General features: G+C 41.2%; 1 protein-coding gene across 1 annotated transcript; it reads left to right on the top strand.

Moving 5' to 3' along the window:
* Positions 1–5,625: 5,625 nt before the first annotated feature.
* LOC308092359 (cilia- and flagella-associated protein 263-like) lies at positions 5,626–18,462 on the top strand (the record flags this gene model as incomplete). The annotated part of the gene is made up of 9 exons (XM_080438210.1): positions 5,626–5,714; positions 6,580–6,712; positions 7,645–7,806; positions 7,962–8,117; positions 14,186–14,296; positions 15,253–15,375; positions 16,184–16,294; positions 17,305–17,460; positions 18,325–18,462. 9 exons carry the CDS (start codon positions 5,626–5,628, stop codon positions 18,457–18,459), a joined length of 1,176 nt encoding a protein of 391 aa, XP_080294336.1. The 3' UTR covers positions 18,460–18,462.
* Between the last annotated feature and the right edge of the window lie 1,301 nt (positions 18,463–19,763).

Raw genomic sequence — 19,763 nt, 5'->3', positions numbered from 1 at the left:
TTGATGCCAATACTTTTGTACTTTTACTCAATTTAATTTTGATTACTGAACTTTTACTTGTAGTAGAGTATTTCTACATTGCAGTATTGATACTTTTACTTAAGTACACATTTTGAGTACTTTTTCCACCACTGCAACGTCACGTCCCTGCATGGTTGAAAGTGGACCATATGTTCCAAGCTCTATCGACTCACTGACACTGACAGCCAGGTCGTTATAATAATTTGTATCTGCTAAGTAACTAGTATAACTAAAGTTTTCAAATAATTGTAGTGGAGTAAAAGCACAATATCTGCCTGCTCTGAGATGTAGGGCAGGAGTAGCTGTAGTATACAACCCTCGTAGACGTATTTATGATTGTGACGTTTTCAATCTACGAGAGTTGTAGGGTTCACGCCCCACACTATGCCCCGCAGATACTCCAAACGTGTACAAATTGAAAATAAAGGTTCTTACCCCCAAGCTCCAAATGTTAACTGTCTCTACGCGGTAGTAGTTTAATGTAATAATCCATATCTTTCAATAAAGAAGTGTTTTAATGCCGTCTGTGGCCGAACGCCATTTTTTCATCCTCGTTTACTTCCTGTTTACATTTAGTGTACTTCCGGGTTTCACCAGATGCGCCCCGTCACTACTTCCCATTGGGAACTTCCGACAGAATCGGCCACAGACGGCATTAAAACACTTCTTTATTGAAAGATATGGATTATTACATTAAACTACTACCGCGTAGAGACAGTTAACATTTTGGACTTGCGGGTAAGCACCTTTATTTTAAATTTTTACACGTCTGGAGTATCTGCGGGGCATAGTGCAGAAAACATCAGAATCATAAATACGTCTACGAGGGTTGTATACTACAGATAGGGCAGGAGCGGAGTATTTATCCCTGAAACATGACTGTCAGTGTGTCATGACAGAATAGGCCATGTTGGCTAGGTCCTTTTCGTTCAGTTTCGTTCCCATCAAGTGGACCTAAATAATCTCTGCTTCTTAAAAAAGATCTATTGGTAGTAAGTAAGAAAAAAAATTACCGACATCTGTCCTGGCGCAGTATTTATATAATTAGTGTTTAAAAGTCGGTACTATTTTCTTAGCAGCGTCGTAATACTTTCAAAGGGGTGGTGCGGTTTTTGGCACGTGATTCCCGTTACAACCAATGGGGTCGCTTCTATTTCCACCATTTCCTGCAACAACAACCATAGCAACGGTACAGTCTGAAGAAAATAAGTCAAAACAATGAAAATATCCTTCAAAAGCACGGCAAAAGGACTCGAAACGATGCTATATGAATCGTATGTCTGTCCAGAAAGAAGAGGTTCAGGAGTTTACACGGACAAGATGGGATACATGTACAACAATGGATACGCGACGGTCGTCTGTCCCGACCGAACTTCAACCAGGTGTTTGCACTTTTCCATTTACGGCCCGTACATCTACATAAACGTTCAGATTTCAAATATAAAGTGCTTACCGCATGGCCATTGATGTTACAATTCTGTATGGTCCCGCAGAAATACCCGTATATTCCGTATTGTTCAATAAAGAGTATTCTTAACCGATCGGTGGCCATTTTCTCACAGATGTATAATGTATCAGAGTGCAATACACCTCCCATCCGATAGGGTCACGTAGTTGAAAGGATATGGTAAAAATGGCCACCGATCGGATTAACAGGCTTTTTATTGAACAATACGGAAGATACAGGTACTTCTCTGGGCCCGTACATAATTGTAACATCCATGGCCATGGGTAAGCATTTTAAATCTGAAATATGAACGTTTATGTAGATGTACGGGCCGTTAATGGAGAAAGTGCAAACACCTGGTTGAATGTTTCAAGGCAACTACAGAACGTGCGTCAACGTTACTTATATAAACGTCAACATTGTGTGGATATGGGTCCTTACAAGCCTCCTGAGGACGCTGGGTTTCATGCAACATTCTACCAGCGTGTTATTGACAAAAATACATTAATGTGATTAATGTGAGAGGAAAACGGCAGAAGGATCAACTCTCTCAAACAGAAACGTCAGCAGGTGAGCCACACACACACACACACACGGGGGGGGGGGGGGGGGGGGCGGCTCACATTTTAACATGAGACTGAAATAATGTATTGTATTATCAGATAAAAGCATTGAAAACAGCAGATCTACAAGCTCACAACACATCACAACGCGTTGTGAGCTTGTAGATCTGCTATTTTCAATAGATTTATTTGGGGGGAGACACATTTTAACATGAGACTGAAATCAATTTTTATGTTATCACATGAAAAAAATCAATTGAAAATAGCATATCTACAAGCTCACAACACATCGCGTTGTGAAAGTAAAACTACCTCAAAATTCTACTTGAGTACAGTAGCCTACTTGAGTAAATGTACTTAGTTACTTTCCACCACTGAAAGTACAGGTACATAAAAAATACGTACAGTACTCAAGTGAATGTCCACCACTGCATCTCACCAGTGCTGATAAAGCCCATAAGCTAACAAAACATGCATGTCAATATTGGACTGTCAAATATTGATTTGTCACTATTACTGTATTTTAAACATTCGTGTGTCATTTCATCCATGTTCCATCTCTGTGATAACTCAGACATCTTTACATCGTTAAATACACCAGATGTTGTGATTGATAAAGAGTCCAGGGAAGTGTCTGTATAAGATAGCCTGCACCTTTGACTCTAGCCTAGAGGAAGCCTTTATGACAAAGGTCATTAAATACCAACCACTCCTACATACCATCTCAGAGCTGGGCTATTAGGTGCAGACTATTTGTTTTTATATTTGGCAGCCTATAGGACATACCCACATACTGGCTGTTAGAGGGTTTCAAAAACTTTGGATGCCCAAAAAGGAGGCAAAAAGGTTGGCAAAGTATTGTGCTGTAATTGGCAGCCGCCATATATGGCAGAGACGGTGTTACTTATACCCATAGAGTACTGAGTGACATGTTTATTGTATCGTGAAGACATATGCCAGGATTATGTGAATGTAACCTTACTGCACCTATAATATTTGTGTCCCTGTATGTTTCTCCTTTATGTGAACATAAATAAATGGTTAATGTGTGTGTGTGTGTGTGTGTGTGTGTGTGTGTGTGTGTGTGTGTGTGTGTGTGTGTGTGTGTGTGTGTGTGTGTGTGTGTGTGTGTGTGTGTGTGTGTGTGTGTGTGTGTGTGTGTGTGTGTGTGTGGGGGGGGGGGGGAAATGAACCACCCTTCGCTGACCACTACAAGATCTTCTGTGAGAGTCATCCGCCATGGCTTATAGTTGACCAAGAGGTGCTGAAAATAAACCAGCTACGAAGGATGTTCGTAAACACAGTGAAGAAGCATGAGGATCTTGATGCTTCAAACTACAGGTAACTCAAATACCATGTGTGTCTTTGACAGTTCTGGGAAACAAAACAAAAACCTTTATGCTGAAAAGTATATTATAGATGTATTCCCTCACAAAAACGTCTATGAGAGTATATTTAAACTAAATTGGCTATCATTGTTAATACATCTTTATTGATACACTTGTGCTCATCTTTCCCTAACATTTTATGTTGCAGGCAGGATAAATTGAAGTGGAGGTTGACCCCTGATTTCCCCCAGCTGGTTTTTCACTGCCCTACCAAGTGCAACATCTCTGAACATGTCCTTCCTAGGTATTTTAGGAAAAAGGTTTGGTGATGCAGGGCTGCAAGACACTCATTGAGTCAAATTGGTGCCCCAAATCCATCAATGGTGTGATCAGTGGTCATCCACAGGAGATGCAGTCTGCACTTTCATATTTTGTCATATTTGTATACTATTGTTGCACTGTCAACCAACATTTCTCTGTTCATACCTGTGAGTGACACAGAAGGCCTGATCTGGGGTGTGGGTGGGAGGGTTGATGTACAAATGACACATGCTGTGACACACTGTGGTATTTTAATAAATATTTCATACCATATGTTGTAATAATTTGGAGCTTTAGTGTATTTATTTTACTCTAGTCCATTTTTGGCATTATTCCAATCTAGGGGGCTGATTTTCAGCCATTTTGGGCCAAGGAGTGCTGCTTTTTTTCTCCTACCTTTCAGTACACAGTAGGTTGTGACATTTTCTATGTATGAAATATAAGCTTTTAGCTAAATGTACTATGTGTATGTTTCTTTGTGCTGGGCACCAATCACTTCAGTAGAAGCGTTTTCTTTCTACATTTCATGATAAAAATTCAAACATGAGTACACTAAGGCACCAATACTTGTTTCAGATGTTAGGTACACGTATTTATAACATTTGAGAAAGATTTTGTGTTGCCAAAATCAATTTTCAATATTTTACAAGCAAAAATGGCAGCACAAGATTTTCGTTTTTTGGTTATTCACTTTAATATACATTTCTGGCTTGTGAAAAAATACTGCAGGATTTTGTGCGGAGGTATTTTAACCCAAAGTCCACAAGGGTATTGTCTATGCAAAAATGCATTGAAAAAGTAGACCCAAGACGTGGGAACGAAATTCATTTTCTAGGCACTTTTTGGAGGGTCACAACACGGCCTAAGACGAGCGTCATGTGAACCATGGCTAGAGCGGAGTAGGCTATAAGTAAAAGTATTGAAATTTGCATACTCCAGTAAAGTAAAAAATACCCCAAAATTGTAGTTTAAAGCACAGTACTTGAGTAAATGTACTTAGTTAATTTACACCACTGGGATAGGTGGACATTAGGGACATCATTTAAAAAAAAAAAAAAAACATTGAAAAATGGTCTTAACTTAAAGGTTTAATGACATTCACTTTTACACCACATTCAAAGTCTTTGTCCTGGTCCTTCAAAAGTGTACAAAAAGTTTTAAGTGAAAATTCCATTCCAGTGATCCATGGCAGGTGTTTTTCTCTCACATTTCTAAAGCCTTTTCAACTGCAATGAAAAAAGAAATCTTTGCCTGCGGGTGTCGCTGGTGAGGGATTTTGCCTGTCAATCATCGCCTCTGCTCCGCCCCCCCCCAAAGGAAAGGATAGGGGAGGGGAGGGGCGAGGAGGAGAGTGGGCGGGATTAATCGACTGTGACCTCACTGTCGAAGGGCCAAGCTCAGATTACTTTTCAGCCTAATTATTCACAAAACCCCAGACCACAGAAAATCCACTGAATGTTCTAAGTTCAGGTTTTTTGGGTGTAATTGAGGTCATAAAACCCCAAATAAAACATTGAAAATAAAAAAAGTGAAAATGAATGTCATGATACCTTTAATGTAAAGTATCGTAATATTAGACCTTGTCGAATGTTCAAGCATGTTCTAATCATGTATTATTTACTTTAAAAGATTTTCCAAATATTACAAAGCTAAATTACATTTTGGAAAGAAATAGCCAATTTAACACCGAGGTGCCCACTCTTCCTTGGTGCCCATCAATCCTGTAACCTTTAATTTGAGTCTTACAATTAAGACCAGTGGCCTATATTCTCTAAATACAATAAAATAAATAACGTTGTTACTGTAAACATGGTTGATAATTAATGGTCGCACGACAGCATGGTGCCACTGACTGCAGGCTCTGCTTCACCAAAGAGGACAGTGTACCTTAGCAACCATCAGTGTTTACCTTAGCAACCATCAGTGTATACCTTAGCTAGCAACCATGGAGGACGACATTGCTGAGCTGGAAGAAGACCAAAACGCCACACAAGAAGAGATAAAGCGTCTTAATGGACGGGTCGAGGAGTTAAAGTAAGGACACTGTAACTTATTAACAGACATTTCGCTCTCCATATGGTAGTAGGCTACAATAGTTTATTTGGACAAAATCCTCACCAGTCACCACTTAGGCTATTCGAAAGGCTAATCTCTGTTTTCTTTTTTTTTTACATAAAGCATCACTTACACCACCTTTAACGGACATGATCATGCACACGTTTCTGTACTAGTGCTATGTCATAATCATGTATTTAACTGACAACAGATAGCAAAAAGAAAGTGTGACCCCTTCCCGTAATCTAGGGATGTTGCTCTCTCTCTCTCTCTCTCTCTCTCTCTCTCTCTCTCTCTCTCGCGCCTTATTTTTAACTCTATGGTGTGCGCGCATCTCTCTCTCTCTCTCTCTCTCTCTCTCTCTCTCTCTCTCTCTCTCTCTCTCTCTCTCTCTCTCTCTCTCTCTGTGTGTGTGTGTGTGTGTGTATGTATGTATCAGGGAGAGAGGTAGAGAGAAAGAGTGGCCACCTGCAGGGCAACATGTGAACATTTTGTGATTATTAGAAGTGGAGACACATCACATGTAAAGGTCGGAAAGTAAAAGGTTCACTTAATCCAAATGCCAGAACCAGGAGTTACTTTTTGTGTCAAGTTTGAAGGCAAATGGACATCTGGTCTGCTATGAGTTGGTACTCTGGGGCTGTCCTCCAATTCTAGTAGTGAAGATTTGAGGAGTATTGGTCATGTACACCAGAAATCGCTGATCTTGTAGATTTGCAATTTGCCTATAATGACGTCATGCTCAAAATAGGGACACCATGGGTTGAAAGTGGGTTGAAACAGTAATACAGTATTTAAAATATTAGTCATTTTCCCACTCATTTTGTATTCCCTCCCTTGCAAGGCGCTCCAATGCATTCATCTTGGCAGAGAACGACATGTTTGAGCGCTTCATCGGTCGCCTGGATCCCAAAGAACTGCTTCCCCAGGATGCTGCTGAGACCCTGGGAGGACTGAGGGTCTCTCAGCTGGAGCTGGTACGTACCTTCAGACCGTAACCGGAAGAGTTGGGCACCACATCAAATACATATTCTCATTAAATTGCTACAAAACCTGTGGATAGCCAGTCATTTATAACATAAACAAGTTGCACAAGTTGAAGGGTACATTTAGGTCTGATAATGATGTACAGTACCTTGCATGTTCACATCATGCATACTTTGCATTATTTCTGACCATTTTTCCAAAGCACACATTTAGGTGCCCACTCGACCTGTATCATAATCCAGATACATACATTCTTTGCAACGTTCTCCTGCTCATGCAGTGGTGGAAGAAGTACTTTAACTTTTTGCAAAAGTAACAATACCACAATGTAGAAATGCTCTGTTACAAGTTAAAGTCCTGTAATCGAAATCGTACTTGACTTTAAGTACAAAGGTATTGGCATCAAAATATACTTAAAAATAAAAATTTGTCAAAATCTGTCAAATTTGCCAACATTAAAAATGGCAGATCTAGCTCCCAACGCAACACATCACGACATGCTGTGAGCTTGTAGATCTGCTGTTTTCCAATAGATGAAGTATAACAGGGGTCTTCAACGTTTTTTTAGGCCTAGGTCCCCTTAGCTGAGAGAGATGAAGCATGGACCCCCACTACATAGTGTATAACATTGTGTTGCAGCTTAAATGTTTTCATAGATTTCATAAATAACTTCATAGACTTGTTAGACAGCACTACCATCTGTGTTGGATTCATGTTAATGTGTATTTTTACGACTTGACAGTTGCTCTGTACTTGGTCTGCTCTTGATCTACATGCCCACAACGTGTCGCAGAGTGACGCATTGTGATCATGTAGATCTGCAATTTTTTGGAAAATGGTTCACCCAGTTTTGTTTAGCCTATGTGTGTGTGTGTGTGTGTGTGTGTGCGTGTGCGTGTGCGTGTGTGCGCGTGTGTGTCAGAATCGTGGAAGGAAGCAGAGGACTCGGTCCAGCACGCCAGACCGCCTGCAGCAGCTGACGATAGAACAGAAATCCAGCGTGGCTCGAAGAGAGCTGGCGGACACACGGTCCGACCTGGAGGCACTCAAACACAGCTCTGAGAAGACCCTGGAGGATTACAGGGTGATGACACGCACGACACACACACACACACACACACACATCATATCACATGTTGGAGATCACATGTTGGAATAATATTTGACCAGGAGTATCTATAATTTGACTCAAGTACTGATGTTGAGGACTTTGTCCACCACTGCTTCCATCCCCTGCAGGCCATTCTAGAGGAGGCACAGGTCCGTCTGACAGAGACCAGAAAGGACCGGTACGAGTTTGAGCGCGATGCAGCCAAACCTATGAGGGAGAACAAAGAGGAGATGATGGCATCTGAGAAGGTCCTCCGCTACCTCTTGGACAAGATGAAGTCCAAGGTTAGTCGTTAGCTAGATTTGTTGAGACATGCCAAAAAAAGCATAATTAATTTATTATCTTACCGGTGGTGCTGACAAAATAAACAAAATTAGTTGAGATCTAACTGTAGTCTACAATATGTGAAGTTGCTGAAATGTTTGGTATTCATGTATGAATGCAAAATGATGACTTTCATTTAATTTCATTGGTTTATTTTACCATGTGGCTGGAGAGACAGCGAGATCCCAAAACGGCGTTGGCGGCCGCCACGCCTCCGCCGCGCATCTGGCACGACCGCCGCGCGTCTGGCACGAGCGCCGAGCCTCAGCCACGAGCGCCGAGCCTCTGCCTCTCCGCCACAGACCGTCAGTTCTCCGCCGCACCCGCCGCGGCGGAGACGCCACCGTCACGGCGGAACCTGCCACTGACAGCCACTGACCGCCACGGACCCGCCACAACCCGTCACTGAGCGCCACTGACAGCCACAACCGCCACTGACCGCCGCCCGCCACAAGCGCCGCCTCCCGCCACGAGTGCCGCCTCCCGCCACGAGCGCCGCCTCCCGCCACGAACGCCAAGCCTGCCGCCACGAACCGTCACTGACCGCCACTGACAGCCACTTTCCGCCACTGACCGCCACTTTCCGCCCCGACCCGCCACTCTCAGTGGCGGTCCGCCACTCTCAGTGGCGGTCCGCCACTGACAGCCACTCCTCCGCCATGACCGTGGCATATTTTGCGCATTGAGACAGAGGAGCAGTTGAGATTTCATTCGGCCAGATCTTTCTCAATTTTACTTGAATTCTTATAATTTTTATGTTTATATGATCTGTCAAGTTTATATTTTCCGGTCTATCAGTCATGAAATGATTATATATTTTTTTTATAATTTATTATAATGTAAAACGATATCAAGCCGGAGTTTTCCGTGCGTAATTACGCACGTGGTCTGCTCTCCCCCCCCCTCTACACCGATAACTCTTTGCCAAAAATAGCCGATCTCCAAGCTCACACTCCGCGCATACAGTAAATAAGATGGTTATTATTATTCATATTATTATTATAATGACAAACAGTGAATGTCTGACGGACAGAAAGCCTTCTCGAATGATGCCCCGTTGAAATTATATCAAAACGAAATCAAAGTGAGTGTGCTCCAACGGCCTGGGTCTGTCTGTCTGTCTGTCTGTCTGTCTGTCTGTCTGTCTGTCTGTCTATATCTGTCAAGCTCCTTGCCAAAAATAGCCTATATACAAGCTCACAACGCCTCGCTGCGAGTGACCTTGTAGATCGGCTATTTTTGGTGTGAGTGAGTGTGCTCTAACGGGGGAACACCCTTCCACTTCGAAACACCTCCACATCGACGCACCCCCACTTCGACGCACCTGGGGTCCGACCCACCGGGGGTCCGACACATCGCTAGTCCGACCCGAAATGGATATTTCACCCCCCCACTCCGAAAGTGATTTTTCAAGTCTCTGCATATAAACTCATGCGTAAAATCGTGCGTAATATGCAGCTGTGATGCTCAGATTGACAAGCTCTACAGCTGCTACAGCAGATCTACAAGCTCATCGAATATTAATATTTTATTATTATTATTATTATTATTATTATTATTATTATTATTACAGCAGATCTACAACCTCATCAAATATTAATATTTTATTATTATTATTATTATTATTATTATTATTATTATTATTATTATTATTACAGCAGATCTACAAGCTCATCGAATATTAATATATTATTATTATTATTATTATTATTATTATTCAATATGTAATATTTATTATGTATTATGTATTATGTATGTATTATTTATTATTATTTGGTCCCTGAGTCCTGATGAGAATATAGACGAATCCACACGCCTATATTTATTTTATTATAATGTCAATACAAATATGTATTCTATAAATATTAATATACTAACATTTCCTGAATGAATGAACTTGGTGAAGTGTCTTGTATAGGGTCGGGGTGACATGTTGCTATAGTTGCTATTAATTACCCCAACCAACATCGAAGCACCTGCGTGCATTAATCCTTCATTAATGTCTGTCTGTCTGTCAAAAGTCCGCGCAGCGGCCGTAACACACACACACACACACACACACACACACACACACACACACACACACACACACACACACACACACACACACACACACACACAATAATAATTAAATGAATAATACATTGTATTAAAACCCCCGAATCTATCTATCTATCTATCTATCTATCTATCTATCTATCTATCTATCTATCTATCTATCTATCTATCTATCTATCTATCTAAAATAGCCGATCTAAGTTGTGAGCTTTTAGATCGGCTACTTTTGGCTAAACTTCTCCTCACAAAAGGGATGCTAATGTTCAAGTGGTTATAAAGTAAAAAACAATCATATCACACAAAGATTTGGCAGACCGCTGTAGTAACTCTGAGGACCCCCCTGTGTGTGTGTGTGTGTGTGTGTGTGTGTGTGTACGCACGGACCGCGTCGGCCGTGTGTCCATCCAACCACCACCCCCCCAGCTCCCGAGGCTATCCGCGAGCCCCCCTCCCCCCTTCCCCGCTCCTCCGGGTGTCACTCATTGTAAAATATAGGCCTACTTAAAGTTTCAAACATAAAAGTAATATATTTGAAAATAGCACATCTAAGCTCCTATTGTAAGCTTGTACATCGGCTACTTTTTTTTATAGCCTATAAAATATGTCTCAAGGTTCATGTAATAATTTATATCTGCAAAGTGTAGGATTATTATTATTAATATTCTTTGCATATTCCAATACAAACCAATGCTTCAGTGCATGCGCTCCAGCGGTACGCCCACTGTCTGTCTGTCTGTCTGTCTGTCTGTCTGTCTGTCTGTCTGTCTGTCTGTCTGTCTGTTTGTCTGTCTGTCTGTCTGTCTGTCTGTCTGTCTGTCTGTTCACGCCGCGACCGTAACACACACACACCACACACACACACACACACACACACACACACACACACACACACACACACACACACACACACACACACACACACACACACACACACACACACACACACACACACACACACACGCACGCACGCACAGTTAACCCCGAGACTATGTTCCCCCCAAGGTGAATAAATAATAATTTAAGAAATAAAAAATGATATTAAAACCCCTAAATCTATCTATATATCTATCTATCTACATAAAATATGTAATATAAGCTCACAACGTAAATCGGCTATTTTTGGCTAAACTTCTCCTCAGAAAAGGGATGCTAGTGTTCAAGTGGTTAAGGTAAAAAAAAAAAAAAATCACACAAAGATTGGGCGGACCCCTTTGCTGGAGCGCACTCAAGCCTTAGTTGGAATTGGACTATGCAACGAATAATAATATAATAATAATCCTACACTTTGCAGATTATTATATTATAACCACTTCAGCCATATTTTATACATAGGATATAAGAAAAATAGCAGATCTACAAGCTCACAATGGGAGCTTAGATGCGCTATTTTCAAACATTGTATTACTTTCATGGGGCGGGGTGGAGGGGGGAAGGGGGGGGGGGTCGCGGATTGCTTCGGGACCAGTGGCGTTCCCAGGAATTACATTTAAGGCAGGCGAGATCCCCCCCCCCCCCCCCCCGGGGGAAAACGGAAAAACGTTAATAAAAACAATATGCAAGTATATTCAATGTATGTATTTTTATTCTAAAAAAAGGGCAGCATAACAGAAAAGGCGAACATGATGACCTGCACAAATATTATATTTGGTAATGAATGGCTAAAGCTGCTCTCAGAGCCCCTTTTATGCCAGGTGAGTACAGGTGATGGCCCAGACCCCCCACACATGGCATTCCTGGCACCCCATGAAAACAAAGGCATACATTTGCATCATAGACGAGGGTCGCTCTACTGACTACGGTAATGATTGGCTGCCTGCCCGCGTGAATGGACGAGGAGGCGGGGGGCTAATGGCTCGACGGCCACTATTTTAATAAAAGGAGGATTAATGAAGGATTAATGCACACAGGTGCTTCGATGTTGGTTGGGGTAATTAATGACTATAGCAACATGTCATCCCCGACCCTACGAGACACTTTACCAAGTTCATTCATTCATGAAATATTAGTATATTAATATTTAGAGAATACATATTTGTATTGACATTATAATAAAATAAATATAGGCGTGTGGATTCGTCTATATTCTCATCAGGACTCAGGGACCAAATAATAATAAATAATACATACATAATACATAATACATAATAAATATTACATATTGAATAATAATAATAATAATAATAATAATAATAATATATTAATATTCGATGAGCTTGTAGATCTGCTGTAATAATAATAATAATAATAATAATAATAATAAAATATTAATATTTGATGAGGTTGTAGATCTGCTGTAATAATAATAATAATAATAATAATAATAATAATAAAATATTAATATTCGATGAGCTTGTAGATCTGCTGTAGAGCAGCTGTAGAGCTTGTCAATCTGAGCATCACAGCTGCATATTACGCACGATTTTACGCATGAGTTTATATGCAGAGACTTGAAAAATCACTTTCGGAGTGGGGGGGTGAAATATCCATTTCGGGTCGGACTAGCGATGTGTCGGACCCCCGGTGGGTCGGACCCCAGGTGCGTCGAAGTGGGGGTGCGTCGATGTGGAGGTGTTTCGAAGTGGAAGGGTGTTCCCCCGTTAGAGCACACTCACTCACACCAAAAATAGCCGATCTACAAGGTCACTCGCAGCGAGGCGTTGTGAGCTTGTAGATAGGCTATTTTTGGCAAGGAGCTTGACAGATATAGACAGACAGACAGACAGACAGACAGACAGACAGACAGACCCAGGCCGTTGGAGCACACTCACTTTGATTTCGTTTTGATATAATTTCAACGGGGCATCATTCGAGAAGGCTTTCTGTCCGTCAGACATTCACTGTTTGTCATTATAATAATAATATGAATAATAATAACCATCTTATTTACTATATGCGCGGAGTGTGAGCTTGGAGATCGGCTATTTTTGGCAAAGAGTTATCGGTGTAGAGGGGGGGGGGGGAGAGCAGACCACGTGCGTAATTACGCACGGAAAACTCCGGCTTGATATCGTTTTACATTATAATAAATTATAAAAAAATATATAATCATTTCATGACTGATAGACCGGAAAATATAAACTTGACAGATCATATAAACATTAAAATTATAAGAATTCAAGTAAAATTGAGAAAGATCTGGCCGAATGAAATCTCAACTGCTCCTCTGTCTCAATGCGCAAAATATGCCACGGTCATGGCGGAGGAGTGGCTGTCAGTGGCGGACCGCCACTGAGAGTGGCGGACCGCCACTGAGAGTGGCGGGTCGGGGCGGAAAGTGGCGGTCAGTGGCGGAAAGTGGCTGTCAGTGGCGGTCAGTGACGGTTCGTGGCGGCAGGCTTGGCGTTCGTGGCGGGAGGCGGCGCTCGTGGCGGGAGGCGGCACTCGTGGCGGGAGGCGGCGCTTGTGGCGGGCGGCGGTCAGTGGCGGTTGTGGCTGTCAGTGGCGCTCAGTGACGGGTTGTGGCGGGTCCGTGGCGGTCAGTGGCTGTCAGTGGCAGGTTCCGCCGTGACGGTGGCGTCTCCGCCGCGGCGGGTGCGGCGGAGAACTGACGGTCTGTGGCGGAGAGGCAGAGGCTCGGCGCTTGTGGCTGAGGCTCGGCACTCGTGCCAGACGCGCGGCGGTCGTGCCAGATGCGCGGCGGAGGCGTGGCGGCCGCCAACGCCGTTTTGGGATTTCGCCCCTCCTGTGTGGCTGTCACATTGCAACATAAAGTTGTTTTACATTTATACTTCAGTGCAAATAAGCCATGTTAATAGCAATGTGAAAAGTACATTAATAGATCCAAGCTAGGGAGCTTCAACTGGCAGTGATTTTAAGATTTATTTTAATGCATGCGCGGGTGCTCGTGTGTGCGTGCACAAGGATTTTGTGTTTTATTCTTTCGACAGGTATGTTCTGTACAAATCTATATTCCTGTATATGCATTTTTGGTAAATAAAAAACTTGAACCAATCAAAAACACCCAACGCAGGACAACCAGGTGGAGAAGCTTCGGCTGAAGAACCAGGCACTGAGAACCCAGAGCAGAAAACTGCAGGTGCAGCTCCGTCAGAGGAGAGAGACAGAAGAGGACCTGAACGAGGTACGGACAGGAAGTGACATCACAACGAGGTCCAGAGGCTCCACATAGAGAGGACAGAGAGGGACATACGTTTAGGGCAGTGTTTGGCAACAGGTGGCCCGTGGGCCAGAACTGGCCTGCCAGCGATGATATCTGGCGCGGCAAATTATTTAGTAAATAGTTAACAAATGATGTGACAGTCCTACATATAGGCTAGTAGTGATACTCAAAGTGGGGTCTGATAGTTTGGAACTAAATTGACCCTAAAAGGTATGTAGTGTAATGGACATTCTTGTAGTTACAGAGTGTACAAGAATGTACACACTTGTACACTCAGTTATGGGGGTTATTTAGGTCTATGACCTAAATTTGCATATTAAACTGTGGTTCATTGAATTTTAAAAGTTTGAGAACCCCTGGGCTATAATGTCCAAATAGAGAATCTACCCCCACCTGAAGAATTCAGCTGTTATTTCTAAGAGACCTTGAGCTCCTATACTATGAAAGCTTGTTTATCTCCGTTCAAAAGGGAGTTTGTCTGTCTCCAGAAATTCTTTTTGAACCTTTTAATGAACTAAATATCCCCTTTGTACAACATTCAAGGAGGAGGCCTGCACAAAATGATTACCCCACGCATTTCTATCTGCACCTGTAACATTTGATTACACACACAGTTCTATCAGTATGCACCACACAAATCTTTATTTACTTTTATAACAGTCAAAGTTCCAGTTCTTAAATCAATCATTGATTAAGTTCTGGACCACCATCAAATGACTTCCAGAGAGTCCCAAGCTAAATGATTGATAGAGTTTAAACTAAGGCTAAAGTGATGCGATGCATTTTTTTCAGTTGAAGATATTCTGCTTTCAGAAGAATATTGTATTTACTTTATATATTTATATTTTAAGATATATAGGCTATCGTTCTTCAAAGTATAAATACAGCTGAACACTTTGTTATGTACATCCATCCAGGCTGAATTCCAGCACCAGAAGATCAGAAACAGTGAACATGTGGGGAAGATTGATGAGAGCAACAAGGAACTGTTACGCCTCAAACTGCTGTCTGGAAGCACTCAACAACTCACCTCCAACAAGGTAACTCCACCTTATACTTTGGTATTGGGGTCCGAAAATAGCCGATCTACAAACTCGCAATGTTTTCTTGTTTTCCAGACCTGGATATTTGTCGTAGGACGAAGTGTAAAATAGGGAATTAATCTATGAGAAAACATTAGAAATATGGAGATACAAGGTATATTGCTTTCTATTCGTTAACAGTTGTGCTAGTCAGGTTTGTTATTGAGTTTGGTTTAACACTTTACACATCAGCAGGTTCACAGTCTGTCAATGTTATTTCATTAAACATAACAGTCTATATCGTCTCTGTCGGGTGAAAACCTCTTTATGTTCAAAACTGTTACTTTTCAGGATTCAAATTCAAAAACAGCAAAAGTAGCAGATCTGCAAGCTCAAAACACGTCGCTTCGCGCCGCGTTTTGAGCTGCTAATTTTGATGCTTTTGTGTGACGCTGTAGGAGGGAATTAATTTACGAAAAAACACAAAAAGTTAAAACATGGAGATAAGAGGTTTCTGCCCGCCCGACAGCAACAATATTTTCCTCTCCCCCTCCAATTCCGCTCAAATACCTCCATGTACACTGAAATAGTGTACACTGAAATGTGTACACTGAAATAGGGCATTAATTTATGAAAAAAACATAGAAATATGAAATATGGAGATACAAGATTTATGTCCAACAGCGAGTGTGTGTGTGTGTGTGTGTGTGTGTGTGTGTGTGTGTGTGTGTGTGTGTGTGTGTGTGTGTGTGTGTGTGTGTGTGTGTGTGTGTGTGTGTGTGTGTGTGTGTGTGTGTGTGTGTGTGTGTGTGTGTGTGTGTGACAGCAAAAGAAGCTGCAGAGCGTAACGTGTGAATCAGAGCAGCTGAGTAACGACATCGCCAACAGGAAGGATCTGCTGTTGAAGATTGAGGCGGAGACCGCCCAGGTCCATGAGGTATGTCTCTCACACACACACACACACACACACACACACACACACACATACCTTAAACCCTACATACTGTACATTGTTGACCAAGGCTCTGTCCTGGCTGGGCCCCCTCCTTCTTTTTCCTTTAAAAAAAAAAAAAACTCTGCACCAAATTTCTATTGCGAAAATAGCAGATCTACTTGCTCACAACGCATCACAATATGCAATTTTTGCTATGTTTTAGTTTTTTTCTAATTATGTTATTGTTTATTTCTCAATAATGACCTGCTCCCCATTGATTATCCCTTGCATAATTATTGATCATTAACCACTTAAGCTGTGTTTCAGCTATTCGAAAATAGCAGATGTACAAGCTCACAACGCATAACATTGTTGCGAGCTTGTACATCTGCTCTTTTTGAAAAAGTTAGATTATTAATTTATAATTTGATTAAGTATCGATAATCTAAACCTGCAAAGTAACTAGTAACTAAAGCGATCAAATAAAAGTACAACATCTTCCTCTGAGATGTAGTGGAGTATAAAAGAATGTATAAAATGAAATACTCAAGTAAAGTAAAAGTGCCTAGAAATTGTACTTAAGTGCAGTACTCGAGTAAATAAACGACTTAGTTACTAACACTACACCCGTGATAAACATAGACATATAAAGGTAGACGCCTCCTCCGGCTCTGAGGCGTCTGTATCTCGGGTGCCATTTTGGAGAAGGCAAGTTTCCTGACTACTGGCCAATCACAGCGCGTCTTTTCCGGGACTTGTCAGAATCTAGTTGTATAAAGATATAACAGGATATTTTTATACAAGTAGATTCTGACAAGTCCCGGAAAGGACGCTGTGATTGGCCAGTAGTCAGGAAGCTTGCCTTCTCAAAAATGGCGGCCGCGATACAGGTCACTCCAATGAACTGCAGAGGCCAATGAGGTATCTAGGTTTCTATATCTATGGTGATAAAACCACCTCGAACCTTGAACCTTGACTCTTGAACCTCATGTCCGCTTGTCCCTGATCGTCAGGAGCTTTCAACGGCAGAGAGGCTGAACCAGAAGCTGTGCAGTCAGCTGGCAGAGTACAGCGTTCCTGGGGTCCTGCAGTACATCCAGGTCAAGGACAAACACAACAAGCTGCAGGGCAGCCTCCGCACCTGGGAGAGGAAGATGGAGCTGGCTGAAGTAAAGCTTTAACCTCTGAGAATACCATCAGCGCGGACACAGCCTGTCACACACTGTGTAGTCAAGATTCCCAAACACTGAGTGAGGACCCATTTGTGGGTCGTGGACACATTTTTATGGGTCACAAATAAATATACCTATGGTATTTAAAAAAAAAAAAGATCAAAGAAATTCCATGAATTAAAAAAAATAGAAAAAAAAGAACCTTAAGAAGGAGTGAAAATAGCAGATCTAGAAGCTCACAACGCGTTGCATCGTGACATGTTGTGAGCTTGTAGATCTGCTATTTTCACTAGTTTGGGTCACGGGAAGACATACAATTTCCCTTTTGGGTCTTCAGCTAAAAAGTTTGGGAACCACTGGTGTAGTGTATACATGAAACATTACCATTATATCCATATTTCACCTTTTTGTGTTTTTTCGTAAATTAATGCCCTACTTGCCCTATCACACAGTGTCACTCAAAAGTAGCAGAGCCGTAAGCTCGCAACACATTTTGAGCTTGTAGATTTCTACAGACGCAATCTGTCACACTACACTGTACATAATTATTATCTGTATTTATATGATCAGACACAGCCTGTCACACTACACTGTAGTACACACATTTGTAAAAAGAAAAAGAAAGGTCAAGGACAAGAAGCGAAAATAGGCGATCTACAAGCTCACAATATGTCGCGATGCAACGCATTGTGAGCTTGTAGATGGGCTCATTTTGAAATTAAAATAAAAGACATGGGGACCCATGGGGGACCTCAGGCAATTGCGTATGATGCAGTTTTAAGGGTTTCTGAGGCACATTTTCTAAACATTAGATCGATTGATTGAGTGATTGATTGATTGATTGATTGTGTTGTTCTCCAGATGACAATGAAGACATCTAGCAAGTCCTGGAATCATCAGAGGATCTCTGCTGCTGGTGCTGGAACCAAGGCTGAGGCTTTCCAACCCTCTGTAAACCTTCCAAACATAGTCACAGCCACAACCATATCAACCTAGCATATTCAGTACTTGTTAAGGGTGACGTAACGATCACGTAATCGTTACGTCATCTCCACAATGAAGTGGCGATGACGTAATCATTACCTCAATCTCCTTGTCTATATTAACTCCACCTCCTGTCTTCTCTTGTTTGTTCCGTTATCAAGCTCATCTTAATTTACTGTTGATAATCTCATAACTTTGTTGTAAGCTTACTTGTGTGGTTCTGTAGAATTACATTGGTTATTATTACTTGACAGTCCTTTTCCGAATCATCACCCTTGAGAATAAAAATAAAATATGTAAAAATTGTTACATGGTTAACACATAGACATTTCTCAGAACTTTGAACTTTCATCTAACAAACACTTTCATATGTCTGTCCACTTTTTCAATGGAAACCAGGTGAGAAGGTCATAGTCTATCACTGGTAAACATATACATATATATAACATTTTGCTGTTCCAAATTGGAGAAATCTCAATACATTATGGTAAAACACTTTATTACTTCAATACATTATGGTGACACTTCATTACTTCAATACATTATGGTAAAACATTTCATTACTTCAATACATTATGGTGAAACACTTCATTACTTCAATACATTATGGTAAAACACTTCATTACTTCAATACATTATGGTAAATTACTTCAATACATTATGGTAAACACTTCATTACTTCAATACATTATGGTAAAACACTTAATTACTTCAATACATTATGGTAAAACACTTCATTACTGCTGTTTGAAATCAATCCAACCTACAACGGTGTATGTGGAATTATGGATTACGGTATTGCAGAGCATTCTGGAATTATCTGCCTATATAACTGCCAAAAAAAAAACTTGGATTGATGTAAGTCTAACGGTCCTTTAGAGAAACTTTATTATGTGAAAGAAAAAGCCATCTAATGGTTTCTATAGCACACATTCTATGAATGCAGTTATGCTATGTGATGTATTGGTGCCATGTGATTTATTTGACAATTTGTGTTTTTTATTTACGATTGTGTATATTCTGGGTTTAAGTTATACGTTTACTCGTATATCTTTTACCAAAATAAAATAAAATAAAGTATGTATAGTATAGAGTACATAAGGAGACTTTGACTCTTATGATCCAGGTTGGTTTGTTATATAATCATCTTAATTAGATAACATATTGTGAATTTAAACACTTTCAACCTGGCATCTCTATTTTGGCCGTGTGATCATAAGTGTAGATGTTCTAAAATATATTGCATTTCATCACTGCAAACAGTTTCCACGTCAAGGACCCAGGCATTTGCATTGATTGATCATTATTATTGATGG

Source organism: Gymnoscopelus braueri, assembly GCF_963280865.1.
Source record: "Gymnoscopelus braueri genome assembly, chromosome: 9".
Lineage (NCBI taxonomy): Eukaryota > Metazoa > Chordata > Actinopteri > Myctophiformes > Myctophidae > Gymnoscopelus > Gymnoscopelus braueri.
The sequence above is the reverse complement of the archived record's forward strand: the minus strand, read 5'-3'. Positions and strand labels throughout refer to the sequence as shown.